The sequence below is a fragment of the Anabas testudineus genome, chromosome 1 (assembly GCF_900324465.2).
Source record: "Anabas testudineus chromosome 1, fAnaTes1.2, whole genome shotgun sequence".
Classification (NCBI taxonomy): domain Eukaryota; kingdom Metazoa; phylum Chordata; class Actinopteri; order Anabantiformes; family Anabantidae; genus Anabas; species Anabas testudineus.
Window position 1 is genome coordinate 6,613,353 of NC_046610.1, and position 22,424 is coordinate 6,635,776.

General features: G+C 40.9%; 1 protein-coding gene across 3 annotated transcripts in view; it reads right to left on the bottom strand.

The window, feature by feature from the left end:
• The window catches only part of LOC113161994 (protein sidekick-1), a 209,043-nt gene that overhangs the window by 128,808 nt on the left and 57,811 nt on the right, over positions 1–22,424 (bottom strand). For all 3 annotated transcript variants that reach the window (XM_026359906.2, XM_026359905.2, XM_026359908.2), the window contains exons 2-4: positions 3,529–3,685; positions 1,781–1,887; positions 439–586 (exon numbers count right to left, since the gene is read on the bottom strand). In XM_026359906.2, coding sequence (XP_026215691.1) covers positions 439–586; positions 1,781–1,887; positions 3,529–3,685 — 412 coding nt within the window. The remainder of the gene's footprint in view (positions 1–438; positions 587–1,780; positions 1,888–3,528; positions 3,686–22,424) is intronic.

Consider the following 22,424-nt stretch of genomic DNA (forward strand, 5'->3'; position numbering starts at 1 on the left):
TAAACAAAAGGCTGTGAAATACAGCTTACACAACATGTCCAGGGACCCTCATATCTCTGCTGAACAATTAATATAAAAGAACATCTCTCATGCACCTAAAATTACTTAATAACCTTGTAGATTTGATTCACTGAAAAATCCATTTTATCTTGTCCTGATAATGTCCAAAGTCTATTGTACAGCTGTCTAATGAAAAGGGTCAGTTATCTAAATGGCTTATTATTCATAACAACTGGTGTGCAAGGATTAGAAAGAACATTTGTGCTTCCAGAGCATGCTAATTAATATACCACTGTGGGATAAGAACTGTAAAATTAAAAATTTATCTCAAGCAGTGTTTTGTTACACACACACACACACACACACTTCATACTAGTGTTTCTGTCTATAAATGTAAGTGTGTGCCAGACAGAGACAGAGAATGAGATAGACACTTACATTCTGTTGTTGGGGATGACCTTGTGTCCATCTTTGAACCACGTGACTACGGGTTGGGGGAAAGAGGCAAGAGGAGGCGGGCTGATGATAGCAGCTCTGCCCTGAGTCACCGTCTTTCTCTGCTCTTCAGCGGTGAAGTTCCCCAAAACTGTAATAAAAGAGACATGTTTAAAAACATTGGTATCCAAAAAAGAAAAGAAACATGGCACAGTGGAATTCATCAGTGTGTTTTCATAAAATATGTGGCTGTAGAAGCTATCTGCAAAGTAACTATTTGCAGGGCTAGCTGGTGAAATACTCTTTGTATACTTTTTGTACTCTACCATTTTCTGTCCCTTGGCTTTTTGTTCCCAGGATGAAACAGCATTTCATTCAATTATAAGGTACACCAAGTCAAACTAACACAGTCTAATACAACGGTCTTGCAACAAATCTGCCTTGCATGAAGGGGAAATGGTTCAGTTGTTGTTCAAACTGTTTCAGAAAGGAGCTGAATCATCTGTATGTTCATTTTTTGGATTGTAGTTGTGGTGCTGTTGACTCTATTTGACAATGAGAACAGGCACAATAACAGAAACATCTCTCTGTATAATGCAGTGCAGTGTAACAGCAGAACAAATTGCAGCCTCAAAAGGAAAAAAACTATTGTGGATGCAGATCAATGTAAGATTATTTAAAGTAATCCACGGGAACATGCTTGATTTTATAAGTCAGATGAAAGGAATGCAGAATGAGAGATTGCACTGAGTTACAGAAGCTCGTGAACAGAGGCTGGCCGAGATGTGGCATTGTGACTTGAAGCTATGATAGCTATGATCCATTCTGGACTCACAGACTCTCGTTTTCCTCAAAGACGGCTCGCTAGTGGTCAACACAGATAATTTCTGTGCAAAAGAAAACCACTGACTGTTAGGATTTAATTAGAATGAATTGCTTTAAACACTGGTGTGACTGGGCCTTTAGTCCTAAAAAAATTCATTTTACTGTCGGTTCAGCATACGCCTGGTATTTTGATGTTAAAATGCTTCACACCTATTGAAGTCAGACTGAATTTTAATTACATCTTTAGTGAGAAAATGAGAATTTCTGATATATTTTCAAAGACCTGGTTCCTACTCCCTTTCAATAACAAAAACATTTATAAATATTACCAAAATTACTGTGACACTGTTTTTGACTGCAAAAAGGGATGACTAATTGTGATTCTATTTGGACATTAGGAGTGAAGCAGCTTGTTGGTGTGAGTTCAGGTTTCCTCATAAACATTCTCAATCATTAAAAAAGCTCCTGTGCTTGTGTTAGTATAAGGATGTGTACATATTGTGCCAACATTTGTACTCACAGGCCACCTGCACCTCTGTTCTCCTGTGTATTACTGCTCCCATCCTGTTCCTCACCAAACACTGATACAGGCCAGCATCGGTCCTCTTCAAAGATGGGATAGACAATCTAAAGACACAGAAAGGACGTTAACGAGAATTTGCTTCATCTGTGAGCTGTAAATAAACCCTATAAAAATAAACAGGAGGGCTTTGGGAGTGATGTTTGGAGTGCAGCGAGACAGAAGGGAAAGAAGGTGGAGGTCTGTTTGTCCATATGTATGCACTCGTGTGTAATTTCCCATTTGTGACCTTGATCAGAGAATGGATTGTGCCTAAGGTTGTTAAAGTTCCCCAATAACAGGGGGGAAGGCGGAGCAGTGCCTGTATACAGTATGTGTGTATGCTGTGTATGAGAATGTTTTTGACTGTGTATTTTTTTTTTTCCTGAGAGGGGTTGGTAATGTGGTTTTAATGGACTGTGCTTCATTAATGGGAAGCTTGGCATAGGATCTAGGTTGGTGCCGGACATGTTGGACAAACACACAAATATATACACACATATCACACACAAACCGAATAGGCACAGGAAAACTGGACATCGCTTTGGGGCTCATTATGAATACCAGGACAGCCAAGTATTTAACTCCCAGGCTGTCGGTGTATGCTGCCAACATACACAAACCCACACACTAATACACACACACGTACATCAAAGAGTCACACATGCAATTCCATCTGAATCAGGAATGACACATTACACAGCAGCTCTCATCCTGAAACAGATTTTGATATTGGACACTTCCTAACACTGCTCCTCTCTCTCCTTCCCTCTGCCTGTGTTCCATTATGCTCTTAAATAGGTGTGTGCAGTGGGGCTGTCACTGCATTTCTACGTTTCTTTATACATTTCACTAAACACAAAGTTCACTGCTGACAGGTTGCAATCAATACAATCATTTCTCTGTCAATTTCACTTAGTCAGTCTCAGATATTGGTGTGCAGTCAAATGTTATTCAGGACAAAAACGTGGTCAATCAGGTGTTGCGGTAAGACATCTTCAGCACAAATTGACCAAACCAAGTTATTTAGTTATTAAGCTTTTCAACAGGTTTCACACACTATATGAGAGTTTATGTAGTAGAGTATTATGGGTTAAATATAATAATAAAATTGCATATGAATTGATTAGGCTTTGCTGTCTTGTTTTAAGCTTCCAGGAAGAAGAAAGAAGAACAAGAAAATCAAAAATCAAGTATCTGCAATTTAAGTAACTAGAGTAGCCCAGACCTACACAACTCCTCCTGGCTTGAACAACTTCCTATAAAATGCTGGATCAGTATGCATTCCCAAGATTCCCTCTATTTCTGAATGATGTGAAAAACAATTTTGTTTCACAGCTGCAGTTTGCCAAGAGGGACTGCACAGCTCTTACAAAACATAACATGCAGGGACTGAAAGAGAGAAAATCAGAGAAAGGAGCTCAACATATTGATTGGTTCTCCTCTTCTTCCCTAGACCATATACATATTTATGGTGTTAATGTAATTATTAATCTCAATTTGGCTTTACTGTCTGAATGTTCTGACCTTCTCTAAACACACTCCATCACTAACGGACACAGCTCTATGCTGCAGTTGTTTCCCCAAGCTACAAGCATGACTGAACGCACAGAAGGAATGATGAAACAAAGGAAGGAGGAAAGGGTGCAACAGACATGCGGGCAGGACAAAAAGTCAGACACATAATGAGCTGGCCACTGCTAACTGACCTGTACTGTGGTGTCCAGTCAGTGATGTTGCTGTTGTTGAGAGTCCAGCGGTACTGCAGAGGCCAGCTGCCTCCAGCCAGGCAGGTCAGCACCAGTCTGTTTCCTTCCAACACCACCTGCTGCCCCAGTCCACTCCCTTGCAGGTAGGGGGCTACCTCTGAAAGGCAGAAACAGAGAAGAAAATATGTCATTTTTTGTTTTTTGAAGAAGACTGAGTGAGTCATGCATGGACAATAGGGCCTTTTAACATAAAAAAAAGAATTTGTCATGTTCTGTGCCTTACACAAAGACAGTGGTGAAAAAAAGAAGCTGAGAAACCAATGTGTGTGAATTTTAATGTTGATAGGTGCCACGTAGGAAACGTCAAGACACCTGTTAAAATGAAATTTTATGATACAAAGAATGTGAATACATTTGTTGCAGTATTTTGAATGGTCATCCTCACAAGGATTTGATATTGACTAGAGGTTCTGACTTTAATAACAACACTAATTTCAACAGACTGTCCTATGTATGTTGTGGCATTGCCTTTGAATTATACATGTGTGTTGCAATAAAGGAGTTCCCTTACAGGCAAAAAATATTAAAGCACTTATGCCCATTGTTTTCTATGTGAGCCCATAGACTCTAACGGCATGTGCACTGCAATGTGCATCACTGCTTCACCGCGCCCTATTTCTCAGTGTTGATGCGCATCAACGGTCCAGAAAAGCAGCAGTTCTATCACATTTACTCGCTGGAACAACACACTGTAACTTGACTACCTCTTATGTTTGCACATAGCATCTGCTGTGTGCCACGGGCAACACTTAAAGCGTATCCAATGGTGGTGTATATTGCACTGCAGGCTTTGCATCAAGCCAGAGATAAAACTCTTACTTTCAACCAAAAATGTTTTGTTTTTGGACATCCTGTTGTTCAGATGTGATGCAATACTGTTCAGTCAAAAAGCTAAGGAATTTACCTTTTAGTGAACTGCACAACTGGCTCCTCGCCTCCTCCTTATCTGTTATTTTCTTGTATTTGGACATTGAATATGATTATTGTACTGCTAGATCAGACTGCTATAGACGTATAATATTGCACTGTACACTGACATCGCCTATACTAAATCATATGATGAGAATGTTTTGTAAGACAAGTAAAACAAACTGGAGCTCAGTTGAATGGCTCAGTTGCAGTCAGAACAATGCCATCCAGTCTTTAAATCTTGGCTCTGGTGTTCATACTTGGATTACCACCACACAGCATGAAGGCCTGAGGGCCAAAGACTGTCCACTGACACTACCTGCAGCACGGGCAGCCTGTGTAAAGTCCTGGATGCACTAAACAAAAAATTTGCATCTGGGTATGGGATGTAGGGGTCTGCAGACAAAGAGATTTATTCAACCCATCAACCATTTACACACACATACACACACACAAACTGGGTTAGAAGGGGCAGGCTTATCTGCTTGCTACAGTATGTATGGACAGGTCCATAACTCTAAGGCACAGTTTTACATTCTCTCTTTCTCTCTCTCCTTCTCCTGTCAACTCAATCTTCTCTCCTCCCTACCATTTCAACTTTCTCAGTCCTGTCTTTCCTCCAGCCCCCTCACTTTGTCTCCATTGTCTTGATCTCCTTCCTTATTCCCACTGGATGTCTCAGAGCCACCTTCTTCCTCCTCCTCTCTTTCTTTCCCACTGTTTCACCCCCTCCTTCTCTCTCTTAGATTGATAGCTGCCTGCTCTGTGCACAAGAGGGAAGTGTTTCATCTAAGATAGACTTACAAGAGAGTATCTATGTAAGTTGGGAGGGAAAGAGAGAGAAATGGTGTTTGAATGTGCATGGGAGCACAAGGATTTATTTGTTTCTACGGATGATGGCTGGCAATGCAGACTTCAATGTCATACTGTAGTGCTGACCAGCACTGTGACTTACCACTGCCAAGCTGTGTGTACGTAAGAACACAGCAGCAGAAGACGCAGCCTTAACAGTTTTCCAGATAAAAACCTCAATTAGAAAGGCTGGTGCACGTACGTATTCTACAAATAGAAAGATGTGGATTTTTTGCACCTGCCTCCAACCAATTCACTTATCTACCCTTTTCTTCATACTTCATGCCACATACAGCTTCATGGTGTGCACACGCCTTCTAACTCTCTACTCCAGTCATGTCCCTTTAATGCCTTCCTTCTACTTTAAAGGGAGTCCATTAGAAACTACAGATAGAGAACATCACATCTGAGAGGAACAAGGTCAGCTAACAGCATGTTTCACTTACTGATGTTGCCTGTCTCTTTCTTTCTCTCTGTCTATCTCTGTCACTCAATGTCAATATGTCACTCTCTCTCCCCACAGTCTTCCCTTGGCTTAACCTGTCTTTCTTTCTCACAAGCTGTACTATGCAACCACCTGTCTGTCTATCAAGACCCTCTCCTCTTTTCTTTGTTCTTCTCTCCTTCTCTTGTTGGCCCTTGGTCCATCTCTGTCAAAGTATGTGGCAGCTCAAGGTCTCCTCTTTTCATGTGTCTGGGAGGCATGTTGCCTAACAGAGACTGGCCTCCAAATGTGAAAGGAGAGTCAAGAGGCAGACGCACACACATGCACAGGCAGACACACACATTTGTCCTGTTGCACGATGTGCGTGTTTCCGCTCACAGGCTGGTCTTATGAAGCTGCTTAGGCAGATTTTGAGGAGGAATTCAATTTGCTGGGGAGATGAGCGTTGTGATAGAGGAAAGAGGGAAGAAAGGAGGATGAAAGGACAAGAGGAGAAGAGGAGAAGGGTCACTGCTCCAAGGTCCACCATGATTCAATCCTCTCTCTCATCTCCTCTCCATCTCTCTGCACTTTTACAGTGGAAGTTAGGTCTTTAAAGACTTGTCCTTTACAAATGGACCAGTAAAGATCATTATTTTTACACCGCACTGCATTAAATATCCAAAAATGAATCATGCATTTTACTGCTGCAGTGAGATGTAAAATTTTCAGTAGCTCAACATGAGGTGATGGGGCAACAGCATTGCTAAAGGTGTCAGGTGTATGTATTGGAAGTTTGAAATTTGCCTTGTTTGAATTAGCTGGTCAAAAGCACACTTAGGTGGCCCAGTTTGCATTCACATATGCAGAGGGAACCCTGTGGTGTAAATGCATTTCAGAGAACGGACACAAGAGAGTAAGTGGATTGAGGACAGAAATTAAACTAAAGTTGAGCTCTCATTGCAGTCCCTGCCTAATTTTAAATGTGAGTGTGTGTATATGAGTGTGTGTGTACGGTTTGGTTATGTATGTGTGTGCCAGGTCAGAATTAGGGTCACTCACTCTGGAAAAATCACTTTATCTTCATAGAGCTGAACCCCTGCTGTGAGACAGGGGGGGCAAAACTGGCTATAGTCTATGAATACTGATTTACTGATAGCCTGTCTCTCCGTCTCACTGTCTATCTCTCTCTCTCACACACACACACCCTTTAACATGCCTTTTTGACACATGAGGTTGAAAGAGAAAATAACCAAATCAGTCTCTTTTATTACAACGAAATTTTTAATGAATAAGAGAGTAAAAGTTGCATGGCTAAGCAGTTTTTTCCCCACGCTAACAGCAGCCTATTTGATTACGGGGTGCAAATGAGTTCTATTCCTGTTTAATCTAATAAGTCTGCCTGCGCTTGTTTCAACAGGCATTTAAAAACACTTAATTGGACTGACAGTGTGTGAGGCGAGAGGAAGAATTATGAGTTAACTTTTTGGCATGTTGCTACCAGTCAGAAAAATAAGGTAGAAAAAGCTAATTAATTGAACAATATTAAATGGAGAAGCCAAGAAATGTGGCTTTCCTAAATAAAGAGTTCAGACAACTCAAGTGAAAACATGTTGTGTATCAGATTTTTGCATATAAATTAGTAAAACATTGTCGCTGACGCTGTTGAATACTGTTTTCTATAAAGCTGTGAGACATTACACTGGATAAAAACTGGAGGATGAGTCATGTCATTAGGCAATCCTGAAATCCCACAGATTTTCAAATACTTATGTATAACAACAGAACAGAACTATTATCCATCAATAACGGTGCATCCAGCTAATTTATGCACCAATATGCAAAAAAGGATGGAAAAACTAAGGAAAAACCCAATGTTTGGAGGAGGCATTGAATAGAATTACATCAGTAATGAGAACTATAAAGTTTGCAAAGAGAGCTGGAGGTGAGTGAACTTCACAAGAGTGAGGTGAATATCTGGTGAGTTGTGACCCTGACCTGAAAACTGATGAACTAGATTATAAAATAATTCTCCTCCTGGCTTACTGCACTGTTTTTTGTTCCTTCAAAATATCATTCAAAACCATTTCTCCCACCTAATGATGTTAACAGTCCCAATTCCAAACATAAAAGTCAAACCTGTTTAACATTATTTTAATGAAAACAATGAGTAATAACGGAAAAGAAACAAGTGATTAGATATGATTACATACTGCCCATAGTATGATTTATCTCAATGTCAACACCTGCTGGTTCAGACTTTAAATTGTAGGTTTATCATTTCCATATTTAACACCAACATGTACATATATAGCTACAAGGAAAGCTTTCACTTGCCGTAAACAAGGGGTCCACCACTCACTTTCAATTTTTCTGTTAATTATTTTTATCATAAATTTTAAATAATAAAATTAAGAGCTCCCTGTACCAAACTTTTCAAAATAAATTTATATGTTTAAAGTCATTTAATGAAAGTTTTGGGTTTGAGTTTGTGTAACTTTAAATGTGGACACTAAAATATTAATTTCTAATCCAAATTAGAAATTAATTAGAATGGTGCCTGTTGGGTGGCCGCCAGTTACAGCAGCTTCTCTCTTTGTGTGTTGTTTTTGTTAATTTGATAAGTTTTTCTTGGCTAGCTTCCTCCAACTCATGATTTGAGCTTTTCTAAAGTAAACTTAGTGGGATGTTTCTGATCTCCTGTGTTGGTGAGAGGATTTTTGGTGACTGTCAGGAGGCCAGTCTTACCATGGATACAACTTTCTTTTTTACTTATGGCAACAGATGCCTGTTTTTACCTACTAGCTATTAACACCACAAAACACAGGGAGTCATGCACGCTGATCACAAACCACAACAGGACACGGCTGAAGGAACTCAGCCCTGATTCACTGTAACTGGACGGTTTTCAGCTGGCGAGGATGAAAAGGCAAACGAGGCCCTGCTGCCATCGGATTTCTCGGTCTCTGTAGCAATTATAACTGGTCAGCTGTTAATGAGTGTGTTGGCCTGTGGAGAGAAACTGTACCGTGTCTGGGAGTTTTGGCATTTAGCACTCAGTAGTGTCTGCCAGAAGAGAGAAGTTGGAAGATGTTGTGTCCAGGGTGAAATTTGCCTCCTGGAATCCAATCATCGCCACAGTCGTGAGCTTGTTCACCTTCAGGTTGTTGGACTGCACCTCAGGACCAGCTGGTAAACCTTTCAATAATAAGCAGACTTGCTATCTTGGATCAGGCCAATGACGCCTGAATCATCTGCTAACTTCAGGATTTTCACGGCGAGGTTGCTGGAGGTGCATTCATTGATGTAAAGACAAATAAGCAAGGAGATGCTACATCCCTGTGTACAAGAGCTCCATCACACTTAAACCTTCCTGTTTGACAGGAAACTGATGTGTGCCCCTCGGCTTTTTATAGTATAAAATGTGAAGCAGGATACTTAACACAGTTCCAGCTCTCTCACCTAACCTGAAAGCATAGAGGACTCTTAACTGAACAGGAGCAAGGATTAGAACAATCAACTGTTTCACTCATGTGTAGGGTGTAAATTTTTTGCTACAACAGCTGATTTATTGTGTAGCCACACCGCTGATCCTTAATGGAGTCACGCCAATAATTTAATTCATAACATTTCTATTACTACTTTCTCTGTTATGTTTTGTTAATGTGTAAATTATTTAAAATAGGGAAATCAGTGTGATTGTCAGATGATAGTCTTTAAAACCAACATTAAAGAGAATTGTGATAAAATAGGGAATCGTTATGCTGCCTGAAATCTCTTTTTTGCCATACTGCCCATCCCTTTGTGAAGCTCACTAGAATTTGGTCAGACTCAGAAAATTTGTAAAATCACACTTTAACAGAACCAGTCTATCTTGGTCAGACCAGCTGTGATTCCCAAATTAAAACTGTATCGACCCCGTGAGTGTCTGTGCTGTCTATTTTACACACCTCCATTACAGAGAAGTAACTGAAGCAATCTACTGACCAAAGAAGGTGGTAGTTAGGCAGAAAACACCTGCTGCCTTTGATGATGATGAAATCCAAGTGACTCTGGCGCTAACCCACTAGGCTGCAGTTCAACCACTGATTCTCAATGGCCTAAGCTGAACTTTAAGATAGTGAGTCCACAAGGGACCTGAACTGTCTGGACTACAAGTACTATGCTGCTCCTGGACAGAAAACATGAGTAGAAACCTGCACAACAGAACAAAAAGCTTCCCCTTCTTCACATGTTATCAGACGGGGCAGAATGGTGGGTTGGGTCAGCAGGATGTGAGCGTACAACTTTAATCAATCGTTTAACTCGTGGTTTCTTAAGTTGGCAGCTGCTTTAATTGACTACTGAGTGTCAGCCTGCTTATGAGATCAAAGCGTCCCTCATTAAAGACCAGGTAACACCCTACTAACCTCTTTACCAGCTCCAATCATTGTTTCTAGGAGCTTTAACTGACTGCTGCCTATGAAGAGCCGACAGATGACCTGATCCTGACGTGCTGATTGGCAGGTGTCAGATTGCCTACACCATTACACACAGACAAACACACACAAGGACGTACGAGTTGAGGCAAACAGTCTAAGCTTGTACAGAGTTCAAAGTCAACATGCTTGACTTTGTTTGCCTTTGCTTTTTTTTTTTTTTTGGTGTTGAAGACAGTGATAGTATAATGTTCTGAGAGCTATTGAAGATTCTTAAACAACCTCTACAACAAAGGGTTGTCAACAAAAACATATGGAAAACCCGCTGGGCTCAACTCATAGCTTTGACAGTCTCGCTTCACATTCTGTTGTGCACAACACGAGTACAGTAGCAGGTCAAAGAAAACAAACGTGCACATGTACTTAATTACATTGACTTTGGCTTTTTGCCATTTGGCCTGTGCTCATTTAATGACTGACCAGTGAGTAATTCTCTTAAATATAAGCAAGACTGGGATGTTAACCAAACTGCAATCGAGCAGTCTTAAAATGCCAGTTTATTGCTTTCTCTGGGTCTTAATAACGTCACTGTAGCTGTGTGTGTTTATCAGTTTTTTTGCTAACTTTCATTTAGGGAGGTTTTACTGAGTGCAAAGCAGGAACAAACTGAAATAACACAGTTTCACACATTCACAAGTGTAAGGCTGTCCAGTACATCCAGTGAGCTCCATTGGAGAAACGGTGGCAGGCTCCATACACTCGTGTGTGCCGGCAAACTTGTACAATCATGCAACTGTAGCCAAACTCCAGGCTCGGTGTGCCCCTCTGCAAATTTGAAACATCAAGGTTTGCAGTCACACCGGCTGCTTGTTGATGATTGGCTCATCGCTTTGTGGGAACCCAAGCCAATGTATTTATACAGTGGAGTGGATGTTTAAACTGTAAATGTTGTTCATCCAACATCCAACCATCTCTTCTTCTATACCAGGCGTCCTGTGTGCTGCTATAGTGCTGGCCCACAGCGTCCACTACAGAGTCGAAGGGCAGCAAGAGAGTGTGGCCTGAACAAGTACGTACACAATGTTTAGTGTAGAGTAGAGAGTGCACACCCCCACACAGGAGATAATGCTTGGATCACCACATGTAGCATGCTAGAGCCCCTAGGGAGTGTTGTGGGTGTATGGTCAGGGGAGCACGGGAGGTAAAGGGGGTAATAATTGGGGCAGAAGAGGAGTGGGAGATGGAGGGGTATTATTGGGGGTGTGGTGGATAGAGATTTGAAGGGAGTGGGGAGTGGGAGTAATCAGGTGGAAGAGGCTGTGATCATTGACATTTAAGGGGTGGGCTACACTGCAGGGCACATCTGCTAGGATATACACATGCTGAAATACATGCACATAAAACTGCCAGCTCCTGTCTTCTGATGAGCAGACAGGAGGAGAAAGGAGTCGAATGAGAGAGTAAGGAAGGGAGTAACATAAATACCTCCCACGGAGACGGCAGTCTCCTCTCTCTCTGAAGAAAGTTTCTATACAAGCTACTCTGAAAACACTTGGATTGTGAAAAATTCTGAGCATTTTACATCCTCGCATTAAAAAGAGTCTTTCTGCAAATAGAAAAATGTATTTAGACACACACACACACACAATCATTCAAACTGACGCTTAAGTTAATCAATATATTTGAAATACAACAGCAGTAGAGGACGGTGTGGAGTGGTGTGCATGCCACTTGAACCACCACACAGTGGTGCGTAGGGACAATACCAGTTTCTTCCTGAACCTGTCGGACACGATTATAATATTACCTTCACATTACAGCCACAGGGCTTCACACGCACGGATTCATGCACACAATCGACCCAGATCCACACTGACACTCAGAGATTTCACAAACTCAACAACATTCAGACATGTGATAGTCTGACAACATGACTCCAGGCTCCATCTCTCTACACACTCATCGCACACAGATACTTACTGCAGAGTCTTGTTAAAACAGAATAAGCAGACACTGAAAAAAGAAATGTGTGGCGAACCCAAGGAAATATCACTTAGTCTCACTCCTTTCTCGTTCTCTGTCAGCTCCTCACTTCTTTTCTTTGTGTCTTTCACTTTCTAACTAATTGAATTGTGTGATGTCATCTCTTCTCACCTGCCAGACTTCAGTAGAGAATCTCACATGCTAAGGGAGGCTCTTTTTCTTCCCATCTTCTTCAATCTATTTTGCCTCACTCATGTCTACTCCTCCTTTTACCAAAGCTCAGGTTCTCTCTTTTGTGTGTACGTGTGGTGCATGTGCTCAGGCACCCTCAACCCACCTGTCTCTGAAAGCCATCATTCCCTCTGACAGCTGCCACTGTCCTGACCTTGGGTATTGTGGGCTATGTGGTTTTGAAGTGACTGACGAATCGTATCCTTTCATTCATTATTGAAGGAGGAGATCAAACCTGCGACACCCGGGATATCGCTGTGACAGACCGTGACCAGACAGAGGTAAAGAGGAGAGGGAGCAGGAGCAGGACAAGGGAGAGTGAGAAGGTCGCCGGAGCAAAGGCGTGGAGGTGAGAAGTAGGGTTGAGGGAGCGGACATGCACAGGGACCAGGAGAGTGGACGGAAGGTGAAGCATCTTAAACAGCAGCATCACTTTTTTGTTTCACTCTGTGCCCTCTTGAGAAATTAAGGCTTAGTTGTGTCCAGCGCTCACAGATCTAAAAAATAATATTAAAGGAGAACATTAGAAATCTTTCTTCACTTCCTAATCCAGTCATATTGGGATTATTAATTAAAATTAAAATTAAAACTTTTATTATAATTAATCAACTTAAAATGCCCCACATGCCTCATTTAACCTGAGTCACAGAGGCCATGTGTGAAAGAGCGCGTCTCACATTTGGGGCATTTTGAACAGGTAGTCTAAATATTTTAGGCTACCACCTACCTACAATGCCAATTCTAACAACTAAGCAGTTTCACACTTCTACTTAAATTAATTCATGTGAATCTAACAACTCTTAAGTGACAGCCATGTGACCTCAACTGTGTCATCATGGTGTGAATAACTGGATGTTTAAATGCAGAAGAAATTCAGCGCAGCTTAAAATAGACAACCAGAATGAGCGAGATCATTCTGCACAGATATGAGTAATGCCAACTTTTGAACTTCTTTTTTCCCAACTTTCCAATACAAAGAGTGAAACAACAAAGTGTACCTTCACACTTGAAAAGACAATCGTTACTGTCTACCCACAAAGGAAATATATCTCAAGACTATGAATTCTACCCTTAGGGAGACACTGACGTCAGCACTGGTTATGAGTAATTTACATGCATGCTCTGCTACATTTATACTGGTGCCAGGAAAAATTCTGGCAAGTACCAGAGGCACGTCTCCGGTGTCCTTCCGAGCCATACACTCTGAACTTTGTCCCACAGTGTTCACTGTTTCATCTCCCTTTCCAGCCTTTTATCAAATCTCCCTTCATCAGTCTCCACCAGCCTCACCTTTTGTTCACCTCTATCCTCTGTTCATCTCTACTCTGTAGCATTGATTTTGAGCTGGACTGAAGCACAGCTCTCTATTGAAAAGTGCATGCTGTGTCCTCTGGCAATGCCATTTACCTGTTACCTGTGTGGGTGTGTAAAAACTTAATAACTTTAAGTTTCACTTCTCCGACGCGCTTCTCTCACTAACTCATTCACTGTCTTTTTCCCTCTGCTCTTATCTTCACACATTTTAACTAATTTGTTATTGTCGGGTACGTGGGAGGCATCTCAGGGTGTGTATGTGTGTGTGTGTGCTTGCCTGTCATTATTATGTGCATGAGTCCATATGCTCTGAGAATGCAAGTTTGTGTGTGCAAATGTGGATGTTTACTTCCTCCTTTCCACAGTGACAACATCTGCCACCAACTGCAACACACACCATGTCTTCCTCTTCTCCCTCGTGCTCCTAACATCGCTCCCTCTCTCCCTCTTTCCCACATCAGACAAGGGCAGCTTAGTGACACACCATTTGAAGGGCAGACTCTGTCTCAGTAAACGTTCTTACAGACTCAAATTAATTCAATAACTCTAACAAATGTCCTTGCCAAGATAAAATATGACTTTCTTTTCCAACTGTTTACTTACTTCCACATTTGCACACATATATACTGTATTGTATCTATATGTGTGTGTGTGTGTGTGTGTGTGTGTAAAAGTCATACATATTCTGGCACAGATGTTTCCAGTAATAGCAATTTATAATGAATAAGAAAGCACAGAGAAAGAAGTGTTTGAGGCATATCTGCCCATTGTTTGCCAAGTAATTCATTGTTTAGCTTTTCAATTTCTCTGCATTTCTCTAAGCCTGTGGAGTGGATATTTTTAGATTCCTTTTGGATGAAAATTTAAGAGATGGCTGCGAGGGTGGTCTAAAGAGATAGTTGTTCAAAAATATTTTTAATCATCTGTCAAAAACTTTCTTTGAGACAAACCTGAGTTGTGCTTGTTTGCAGGTATATTTTTCTCATATTCACCAAAAAGTCATTAATAGCAGTAGTCGTCCCAGTTTAACAAGAAGGCTGGTGGGCGAGTATGCCGCTATTTTTTTTTTAATTTGCTCCCCATTATGAATGATGCATGACTGAAGTTTTTTAATAGCAGTCACACTACATGCCTCCAAAAGTCTTATAGTGCTGCAATATGGTACAACACTGTATAGCACTAATAATCATGATAAGTAGTACACAAATATGTATGACTGCATTCCATTGGAGGACATGAAACATTCAGGGTTAGACAAACAGACTCTTGGCGTGGTCTCAAGAGGAAAACAAAAAACATTTCAAAAATGCAGAAACTCAGACAGACAAGAAAACGGTCATCAGTGCATTTCGAAAAGCAACAGGACAACTCATTTAAACTCTGCATAACCTGAGCTCAAGCGTCAGTGTAAATACAGAAACACATTGTGAATCAGTGTCTGTGTATACACGTTAGTGAATCACTGGACTAAAATGAGACAAGCCAAATATAATTACATAATGCGTTATATATTGGTCTGTGTCCAACTCTGTGTTAAATTGCTGTTCTTTTTTTTTTTTTTATAATAGATAATAATTCACTGCTATTTGGAAATTATATCTAAAAGGCTGATGTTGTTTGCCAAGGGAAATAAAACTGAATCTTTAAAATGCTTCTCCTGGTGTTTAAATAGGTTACAATACAACTTATTTCAGTGTTTGTAAAACCCTATTTTAAGCAGCATGACCATGGATCTGCTGTAAGATAGTTATATTCACCTGGTTTAACCTTGTCTTTTAGTTATCTCCGCCAAAAAAATTATGCTAAAGCTAAAGAAATTTGTATTGCCAGTCCATCTATACGCACTTCCATCTGTCTTAAATAAATACATGCACATACACGGATGATAAGGTCATCCTGTTAAATAGCCATGACACAAAGCTCTAGTTAGTAGCACCAAACTTAAAAAACGGGACTTTAAAAAAGAAGCCCAATTACAAAAGAATTTCCCGTGGAGAGCAGCGGCTACCACACCCCCTCTATCAAAAGACGGTGAAAGAGAGAGATGTTTGAAAACTTCAAAGCTAGTCAGGAATTCAAAGTTCAGAGTTTCATCTCCCTGACTGCTCTTGCAATTTGTAAGTCAATGTGGTAAGATGTGTGCGTCCACGCAAATGTGTGGCTGTGTGCACGTGTGTGTGTGTGTGTGTGTGCGCGCGAGCAGAAAGAGCAAACGATACTGTAGATCATGCAGGTATCTGACAGTCAGTCCATATATGAGTATGTGGATTTCAAATAAGCTATAGAAAAAGATATATGGAGACAGAGCAAGCAGTCATTGGTATTCCTTGTCCTTCATGATCCAGCTCAACTGAAGTGCAGATAAAAAGGACAAGTGATTTCAGGTGAGAACATACACTACCTCTCACCTCGCTCTCCTCTCTTTCCCTCCCCCTTCTCCTCTTTGAGCTCTAACCCTCTCTCTTTCACTGTATTTCTCTGCACTAAACCGCACTGCCCCCATCATCTCCATCGTCAGCCTCTGCCTCTCCCTCTATGTCATTCTCTCACTCCCATGCTGTCATTTAGCATTGCGGCTCGATGATGAAGCGTTCCATCTTCACCCCCAAGCAGTCAGCACTTTTATTTGTTAACTCCTTGATTTCAATCTCTCTAACTTTCTTGGTCTCTTTCATTTTATTTAATGTATGTACTGTGTGTGCCTTTATGGCTAAAGGTGAACATTATAAAATATTGTGCACGCACAGCACAGGTGCAAAAACAGCAACAAGTGCAAGAGTAGCAAATGTTTAACACTAACACACATCCACAGATACAGCTAATCTGTCTTCTTTTTCAGCTGTGCAAAATAAATTGGTGCAGGTCAGGACCTGCTTTTCCTTTAGACTGTTGATGAGATAAACAAGCACTCCATCTCCCTCTCCCTCCCTCCCTCTCTTCTGGTGACAACACATGCCTGTATTAAACGTGACACTCTCGTTAATCCACATTCGGTCAGCTACTGCATCTCCTGAACCTACCTATCCAGGAGAGCTCATGAATAGCTAATGGGGAAGACACAACAACACTCTGATTCAAAGAAAATGGCCTTTACATCAACAGCCCCACTATTGGCTGCCAGCAGAGGGAGAAAACGGGGGAGACTGTTCAAACATAAAGGATAAAAGAGTAAAGTGACATGTGTCTGGGAGGGAGAGTAATTGAATGTGTGTATGTGTCATATGAAAGAGAGGCAATGTGTGCGAGTGGTAGGGAAACAGAAGAAGAGAAATGGAAGATATTATATGAAGTTATTGGAAAGAGAAAGAAAAAGTAATTCCACTCACAGCCCATCTGCCAGTCTGTCTGAAAGGCTTATGGGCGCGCATGATAAACAAACTTGATAAACGAACACATACAACAGTAGTCTCTTTTCTCTCACTGAGTCACAAACACACTGCATGTGTCCTGCGGTTAGTGTGTAAGAATATAACGTTAGTGGTTTTGGCAAAGATCTCCCGTTCTGGAGGGGAAGGGAAAGGGAAGGGCGTAAGCTGTTGTGGACATAATAAGGAGGGAATCAAGATATATGAGTTGAGGCTAATCTGGAAGGTATTTATCATAATCTAGTCTGTCTTCACCTTCACCTGTCCTTTTCTCCAGTAACTTCAACCCTTCTCTGCAGTGTATGCTACAGGAGAATTTATAGTGGGAGTGAAAACGTCCAGAACATTTTAATGTTTTGGTCTTTGGCATGGTGACATCTCCGGCTCTGGCACAGGCTGACAAGCCATGCGTAGCTGGCAAAAACAATGTTCTCCTGTGATTTGAGAAAAGCAGTCAATGAGTGTTTATAAAAAAAATAAAAGTGTCTCCACAAACTAGTTATGACAGCCAAAATTCAGACCTATAAAGGAAATGACTACAAACTGCAAGCTGCACAACTCAGTGACACTCATTTAGTTTAGCAATGATGCCAACACGTCAAGACTTAAAAAGAAATTATTTTTAAAAAAGGGCTGCAGTTTTTAGGTAAATCAGTGTTATAAGGGTTATGGGAGTGAGACGGGAATAAACAGAAGATGTTTATTCGAAGGAGGGAGCAAAGCAAACACGCACAATGACATCCCAAATACTGCAACAACTGCTATCATTACTGGGGGCCTCTGCACACAAACTCCAAATATCACTTTGATAAACTCTCAGTCTAATTAATCAAGCTAATCAGCAGGGGCCCTGGCAACTAGCTCTCCCTGCTCTGCTGGGGCTGCGGCTCTGCAGCAGTCTCCTCACTGTGGAGAGTCACTATTGGTTCAGGATGCTTTCTTGCATATTAAAATTACTCTACAATAACCAAAGCAAATACACTAGGCATTTTTTTTCTTTCAATAATATAAGATGTCTTGGTACTTCCAGGAACTGAACGCAGCTTTAAGAATAAAGCTTTTGTTAATTAGTGCACACAAGAGGGAAAATGTTTTCATGGAAAAGCTACACAAAACCATTTCAGAGAAATAACGTAGCACTAGCCTTACCTGGAAATTACAGATTTAGTACTTGAGCAAAATCACATCACTTAAGAAAATTATACTTCCCTACTAATCAACTGGGAGATGGATTAACTTTGTTAAAAAATGTTTTACATTGTTTTGTAATTTAATAGTTGAGATCATCCAAGAAACAAGAGTCCTTGAGAAACCACAGAACATGTGATTAGATCCACTGCATCTTTGCTACCTCCTCATGCCTAAATTATGTAATATTATGTGTGCTGATATGATGTGTGGCATAATTAAAACACTTACTGTGTTTATAACTTCACAGGTTTTCTTACAAACATTAGAATCTATTACTGAAGCCATTTAATGGCATACACCTCTGTACAACCTCTGTACAAAAATGTACACATTATATTGTTACAATGGCACAAGTGATAAAATTCAAAGTACGGCATAGTTAGTTGTCAGAACTGCGCTAAGTAATGTAAAATACACGCCACTCCACTTTAAAGTGAAAGTTGGCAGTTTATTGGCAGGCTGTAGCCTGTGCTGCTGTTGACCTGTACTGCATTATACACAGAAGTGTCTAAGAAGTCTTAGCCTGGAGCCACTGATATAACTGGTGTAGACAAAGTAAAAGAAACACCTGTCAGTATAACAGAACAACACAGTGCAAGTTGCAAAATGATCATACAGTGGAACTAACACGTCTGTAATACAATTTGAACATAAGTTGAACATTATCTCCACAGAGGGCAGATTTATGGCAGGATGGTTGTGTTAGACTGCATTAGCTTTAGCTAGGTGTAGTAAACAGCATCATGCCAAGGATTAATTATTGTTTTATTATTTTGTTCTGAGCATTCTTGTATGGTCCACTAACGCTGAATGATGCATCCTGAAACAAAAAAGGCTCAATACAGAGCTGCTGGATATCCTGTGGTAGAAGAACTAATCAAAGTGTTACACAGACTGTCATTAATTCTAATGTAATTACCTCACTTGGTCTGAAACTGTAAAATCCACTGGTGTAAAACTGAAGGAACAGACATTTCACATAAAAGATTTCTGACATAAACTCAAAGGAACAGGACGTGATGAGCCTGGGCCATGTGCTGTATTTTATTCCTGATAAAAGCATATCATTTTGTTCATGGTTTTGACATCCTTTCACAGAGGTCAGTGGCCAGAGAAACACTACTATATTTGAGGTGTAAAATGATGAGATGAAAATCATATATAAAATCATGCAGTTCTAGCTTTCCAGAGAAAAATCACTTCATGTAGAATCACAGAGCAGAAGGAAGTTGCACTTGCTGCACTGCTAAAACTTTCAGCAAACCTTCATCTCTCCTGGGATCTTTCCAGCAGACGGTGGCATATACAGCAGGAATGTCGCAATCACTCTTGTGCTGTGTGGGCGCTAAAGGCACAGCTATGGTGACAGGGACAACATTTTCATTTCATACAAGAAGCAGACAAATTCAGCACCTCCCAAAATGATTTCTTTTCCTTAGCAAGATTCACAAAATGTCAGCCGATTATTCATTCTCACAGAGAGCTGCAAGAGGATGTGTCAAAGACAGATTAAGCTTTCAGCTGTTGTGTCCAATAAATTGAAAGGTGGGTAACTGTACAATTAATGGAGCAGGTACTGGGTGCACCGCCCAGTTAGTAACACATCTACTGCATTGCCTGAGGCCTGCTTGCTTACAGAGCTCATATTCAGACCTCATTTGCAAAGGCATGTTAATGCAAGGTGTAAATCCATGCACTGGTGTAGAGCCCATAAAGCACCATCATTTCTTTTGACATGAGCTGTAAAAGCAAGTATAAATGTACCAAGTATTTCTATTCACTATAAATTTGCTGATTATTTTCTCATTAAATTTGATTCTTTTTTCTTAGGTTTATTTTATCTTAACAGTCCAAAGAAGCCAAGAAGTCAAGTCTAAACAGCAAACGTTCACATTTGAAAAGCAACAACGGGTGAAGATTTGTTTGTGACAACCTAAACAATTAACATTTACTGCAAATCAAATAATCAATAAACTAATCATTCAGTCTCTAGATAGCACCCCTTAATGCCAAATGAACTGCAAAGGCCTGTCATCAGACCTCATTAAATAATGTAGCTAGACATCACACAGCCTGTGAATTCTAGGCAAAAATGCACAGGGCCTGCTGTTCCTGCTATCATCAAGGTAGGTAGCACTCCTGGGCACTCCTAGGTCACAGCAGCATAAGAAGGCTAACACTGCTCTGACCTACACACGGCAGTTCCCTGAGCAGCAATATCCCATGGCAGCCCCTCGGGAAAGCACAGCAGAGACAGGTAATAAGCTGCAATCTTACTGTGAATGCAGGAGTGCAGGAGAGACAGAGATCGATGGTACAGTACAAATACATCTCACAAACACACTTAACCACACACACACACACACACACACACATCAAAATACATTCTGGCTTAAACACATGCACACAGAGGGGCACACTGTGTTGTGAGGATGTATTGCTGAGTACAGACTAATTGAACATTCATTATCTTTACACTGAATTACAGTATTGTCCCTGATTCTATTGATCCCCGAAATGTGTTTGTGTGTGTATGCACCTGTGTGTGTGTGTGTGTGTGTGTGTGTGTGTGTGTATTTCTAGACACATCTTTATGGCTAAACCTCAATCACTGAACAGCTACGTCTCAGCTCTTTGATCTGCCTCTCGACTTTGACCTTTCAGACTGCTTTCAATCAGGTCCTCACAGTCCTGACTGCCTGACAGACGCAGACACTTATCAGAGTCTTTCTGTCTGACACACACACACACACACACACACACACACACACACACACACACACACACACACACACAGTGACAGGTCCTGTCTCCAGTTGACAGGGTTTTATATCAGCAAAGACATCAAGCTGCCCACAAACCACCCTCCCTCCCCCCTGACCCTACGACCATGCCATGATGAGAGATGGGACAATCTGCTCAGTGACAGCTCCACTCATAAAGTGACACACACACACACTCCAAAGGCAAACACACTCCTTATCTGAACACAAAACGATAAAGTGTAAGGCCCTAGTTAATGTGTGCATGCTGCGTGTGCATGTGTGGATATCATAAGAGAACATGCCTGAAATTGTGTGTGTGAGAGAGTGTGTGTGTGTGGCAGCCTCTTAACTGAAGGCTTTGTAAAACTCGTGTTCATCATAACTGTGATGTTCTAGCCCGAGGGCTTAGCGGCATAAAGCAATTTCCCTCTCGTTACACAGGCGTATATTAACCTCCAGAAACCGTCAAACACACAAACACTGACTCAGATTCACTCACACACACTTCTCTCTTGCCATTTATCTGTCGTGTCAAGTATAGTGGGGACTGCTCTCTTGAGTAGGTTATTTATAATAGGGCTGTGTACTTCCTTATCGGCTTGCTATTCTACTGAATAAGATCTGTCTCTCACTGTAGGCTTGGTAAAGGCTCTTCCTGAACAGTTAGTGAATGCAAAGTCAGGCAAACTCCAGAAGTATTCAGAGGCAGTGTTAAACCACATGCCCTTGCTTCCACAGGCTCTGCTGCTTTGTTGCGTCTGTGCACTCCTAAAGGCTGAAATAAAATTCAAAATGACAGGGTGAACAGATGTTGTAGAGGTTTCCATATTACTTAACATCCCTGGTCTGGTCAACTTTCTCTTGTGTTCTCATGTATCCAGTATTTGAGGAAGTCAAAATGACATCAAATAATAGTTTCAGTAAATAAAAGCCACTATGTGAACTTGTACTATAAACTAAAGCTCTGCATGGTGCTGTTATGCAACAAGTTGCTTTGTGTTGTCACCACTCAGAGCAGGACAGTTACATGTAACATGTCATTCCTAAAATAATCAACAAGTCGAGTACAAAGATCCTTCTTACCAGGTTAAAAAAATAAATAAAAACTTCTGATTTACACACACTACCTTGTTTTAATCAGTTGTACTCTTTTTTGCATTTATTCATCCCTGAGGAACTATGAATGAGAAATAATATACTCCCAGCCAAAGTAGACAGTTTAGCTTTCCACAATGCCCTCTTGTTGTTACTCTCAATGTGTCTTTCTAAAACTCTCTCTTGGACCTAATGCCTAATGCTATCTGTCTTTAATGTTTCTTTACTTGTTCATAATTTATTTAATTTTCAACATCCTTTCCCAACATCATCACGACTGTCTGTTTCA